Raw genomic sequence first — 3,591 nt, 5'->3', positions numbered from 1 at the left:
TGACCCTTGCTGGCACAATATCTTGCTTGAATGTTAATAGCACAGCAGTACCGGTTTCTTTGAATCTCCGTACAGCTTCACCCTCAGCTCCCTTTAAATTCTTCAAGATGTCACTCTCTTCTATCTCAAGGCTTACATAGATCACTCCTTTAGCATTTTTAGCCTGACCAGGAATAAAACATTCAACAGGCCTGTTAAGCAAATGCCGAACTTTAAGGGCATTCAACCTCTGATTATCATTTCTGCAAAAAACAAGTATATTCCCATTCATCATCATTTTCACATTTAGAACTTTTCCCATTTTGTTTTTTAGCTCCTCCGATAGTCTGAGTGGGTTTAAGGCTTTGTCACTTTTATCTTTGAATTTAACTATCATCCTAAATTCACCCTCCTCTTCAGATCTTGGCATTTTCCTTGTGCTTTGGGACTCGTCACTCTCACTTCCACTTCCATTGTCAGATCTATCTCTTTTTTCAGATTGTCTGGACTTTTTGTCATTACTCCCTGCACCATCACTAGTTTTCCCCTTCGGCGGCATAGCCCATCCCTCGTTGGGGAGCTGCCTGCTGCTTCAGCTCACAACACAAACTCTCACAGGAGATGCCAATTGAGATATCAACTACTTGTCCCTTGTAAGATTAATGAGTCTCAAAGTAATTTGAATCGCCCTCCAAACCGTACAACTCCTCCTAGCCGTGAATCATCCAGTCTTCGGCGTCCGGAAGTCGATCGACACAAAGCTCGGTTGCAAAGGTCTTGAAACAGCTCTTTGCTTTGACCCATCATGGGATATGTCTTGTGTGACACCTTGGCAATGAGACCTTTTTGTAGGCCATCAGTTGGGACTGAACCAGCTGATATTAATTTGCACTGACAAGGGTCTGGATTGCTTTTTAATTACTGATAGTTTTCAGCTGTTGTCTTGGCTTTCCATGCCTTTTTGCACCTCCCTTTCTTCATGTGTTCAATACTTTTTCCCTGTATCATTTCACATTATTACACATAACTTTATTTCTGAACTTCTTTGTTTTGGTTTCTTACTTGGGTTGTTACCAACATCTGGTGAAAATTTCATGTCAATAGCTCCTTCGGAAATATATTTACCGAGAAAAATGGTGACGTGTTCAATACTTATTTCACCTGCTGTACACTTTAGTGAAAGTGAAACGTTGTTCGCTGTGATTGTCACAAATGATCAATGTTCTGCAACGTCTTCATATTTTCATTTAAATATGTTAAAATTAGCAGACTTTTCCTGACTGGACTTTGAACCCAAAACCCAGTAGTCGGCAACAGGCGGCCAAAACTGCCCCGCCAGCAATAATATATGTCCAGATTGCTTTGATAGAAAAAATAAATACATTGATAGCAACTGGTGCTGAAATAGATCTCCGTCATGACAGCTACAGTTACTCACATAATCCTTTCCTATTAAGTCTTTGTGCCTCCAAACTAAAAGCGCAAGAATGTTTTTTTGTTTGTTTTTTTTGCAGCCAACTTTATTTCAAGTTTATTGAGAGCTTTTATGTTCTGAAGGACATTCAAGAGTCTCTGGTTTGCTTGACAAACCTCTTCAGTCTTTAACACCTCCCATCTCATAAAGACACTTCTGATTCTCTTCAAACCAGCTCAGAGTGTTTCAGCCTGGTTTGAACTGAAAGTCTAAATCTTGAAACAAGTTGGAGAGAAATGAAGCCTGATTTCAGAAACACTGCATGAGACAGAACAGATACATTAAAGCTAAAACACTGGTAAGCACAGAGTACACAAAGTAAATTATATCAGAGTCAGTCACTAACACCTGGTTGGCTTCAGTGGACTATGACCAGTGTCCTTACTGGAACCTGTATCGACCTGGATTTAGTCTCAGAGTCCTGGTTTAAAGTCTTGTTGTGTCCCCTGCCAGCTGAAAGCTTCCTGAAGCATCTGAAATCTAATATTTATTCAGCAGCTCTCAGATGAAGCTCTACCCTTTATGGTTGTGATAATGTTGTTGTCCTGTTTCACATCAACACACTCAGAGCTGGATGAAAACCCTGAGTTAACAGGGACACCTTTCAGTCCAGATCCCAGAGCGAATCAACATGTGACATCACGCTGACCTCACTCTGACATCACTGATCAGCAGGAATCAATAGTGAGTGTGTAGACTGTGTGTGAGAGTCAGTAGGAGGAGTCAGAGTGAAGAGGAAGCTGACAAAGCGTCCTCCTGTCTTCATCCGTCCTCCATCAGCTGCTTCACCTCCATTTTCTCTCTGATCCAGAGTCAGATCGGATCAATGATCAAAGATCAAACAGATTGATCGGCCATCAGAGGAGTTGGATCAGTGGAGCTGCTTCTGTTCCTGTTTCTCTCTGCAGAGGAGACAGAGGACAGTCAGACAGAGACAAACACAGAGACTCTGACCTCAGTCTGCATACTGACCTTTGACCCTGAGAACAACTGATTTCCATCTCATGAGGTCTCCATTCATGTTGTAGACTTTGCACCTGTATCGTCCTCCGTCTCTGTCTGTGGGGGATTTCAGGGTCAGACTGAGGTCTCCAGTTCTCAGCAGGTCTTCCTTCATCTCTGTTCGGTCTCTGTAAACCTGGTCCTGCTGGTCAGGCTGGTCAGAGCCGTTCTGATACACGTGGACCTTCTTTGTGGGTTTGGGTTCATCGCAGATCCAGATCACCTCAGCGTCCTCAGGCAGGTTCTCTGTGGTCTTGAAGGGCAGCAGGACAGACTCCGCCCCCTCCTCCACCTCCACCTGACAGACTGAGAGGACAACAAAGCAGAACATGAGCTGCACAGACAGCAGCAGCAGTTTGAATAACTTTATTGACAGAAGCAGATGAGAGCAGCAGCTAACAGGGGACAGAAACACAGGAAGCTGTTGGAAATGATCAGAGTCTTGATGCTGCTGGGATTGTTTTGTCCATGTGCTGCTTCACAGTTCCTCTGACCTGTAGCTACAGCACTGACCTCTGACCCAGAGCTTCACTTGTTTCTTCATCAGGATGTCTCTCTCCCTGCTGTAGACGGTGCAGGTGTAGGTGTCTCTGTCTTCATCTGTGGGGTATTTCAGGGTCAGACTGAAGTCTCCAGGTCTCAGCAGGTTTCGCTTCATCTCTGTTCGGTCTCTGTAACGAATGTGCTGTTCTTCAGGCTGGTCAGAGCCGTTCTTATATACGTGGACCGTCATTTTGTAACTGTCCCCCCACTCCACTTTGACGTCTTCAGGCAGGTGAACTGTGGTTTTGCAGGGCAGCAGGACAGACTCCACCTCTGAATCCACCTCCACCTGGTAGACTGAGAGGACAACAAAGCACAACATCAGCTGTACAGACAGCAGCAGGAACTCTGAAATATGTCCCATTGTTCCATCTAACAGAGACAGTGTTGTCTTTGGTGTCTCTACAATCAACAGCACAACTGACTGTTTATTAAATCACTGAGTATTATTGTCAGATGGACTCAATCAAATCTTTATTAAAGTTAGAATCTGAAGGTTTTCATTAAATAAATGTCTGTTCAGTCACTGTCTATCGTCTAATGAGGTAACACAGTGCTGACTGAGCCTGTGGCCCACTGATCAAAGTACTGCA

At 43.9% G+C, this 3,591-nt stretch overlaps 1 protein-coding gene across 1 annotated transcript; it reads right to left on the bottom strand.

Annotated features, from left to right (window-relative positions):
• Nucleotides 1–1,404: 1,404 nt before the first annotated feature.
• LOC123965251 (junctional adhesion molecule-like) lies at nucleotides 1,405–3,547 on the bottom strand. The gene is made up of 3 exons (XM_046041821.1): nucleotides 2,969–3,547; nucleotides 2,426–2,761; nucleotides 1,405–2,355 (listed from the first exon to the last, which is right to left on the bottom strand). Exons 1-3 carry the CDS (start codon nucleotides 3,360–3,362, stop codon nucleotides 2,291–2,293), a joined length of 795 nt encoding a protein of 264 aa, XP_045897777.1. The 5' UTR covers nucleotides 3,363–3,547; the 3' UTR covers nucleotides 1,405–2,290.
• Nucleotides 3,548–3,591: the final 44 nt, after the last annotated feature.

This window comes from Micropterus dolomieu, unplaced genomic scaffold (genome assembly GCF_021292245.1).
Source record: "Micropterus dolomieu isolate WLL.071019.BEF.003 ecotype Adirondacks unplaced genomic scaffold, ASM2129224v1 contig_8955, whole genome shotgun sequence".
Lineage (NCBI taxonomy): Eukaryota > Metazoa > Chordata > Actinopteri > Centrarchiformes > Centrarchidae > Micropterus > Micropterus dolomieu.
Note: the sequence above shows the minus strand (reverse complement) of the source record. Positions and strands in the feature narration are given on the sequence as shown.

Coding starts and splice junctions, on each gene's coding strand:
- LOC123965251 (XM_046041821.1), bottom strand. CDS start 3,362: ATGGGACATATTTCAGAGTTCCTGCTGCTGTCTGTACAGCTGATGTTG. Junction 2,762..2,968: donor AGTGAAGCTCTGGGTCAGAG/GTCAGTGCTGTA, acceptor TTGTCCTCTCAG/TCTGTCAGGTGGAGGTGGAG. Junction 2,356..2,425: donor AGTTGTTCTCAGGGTCAAAG/GTCAGTATGCAG, acceptor TCTCCTCTGCAG/AGAGAAACAGGAACAGAAGC.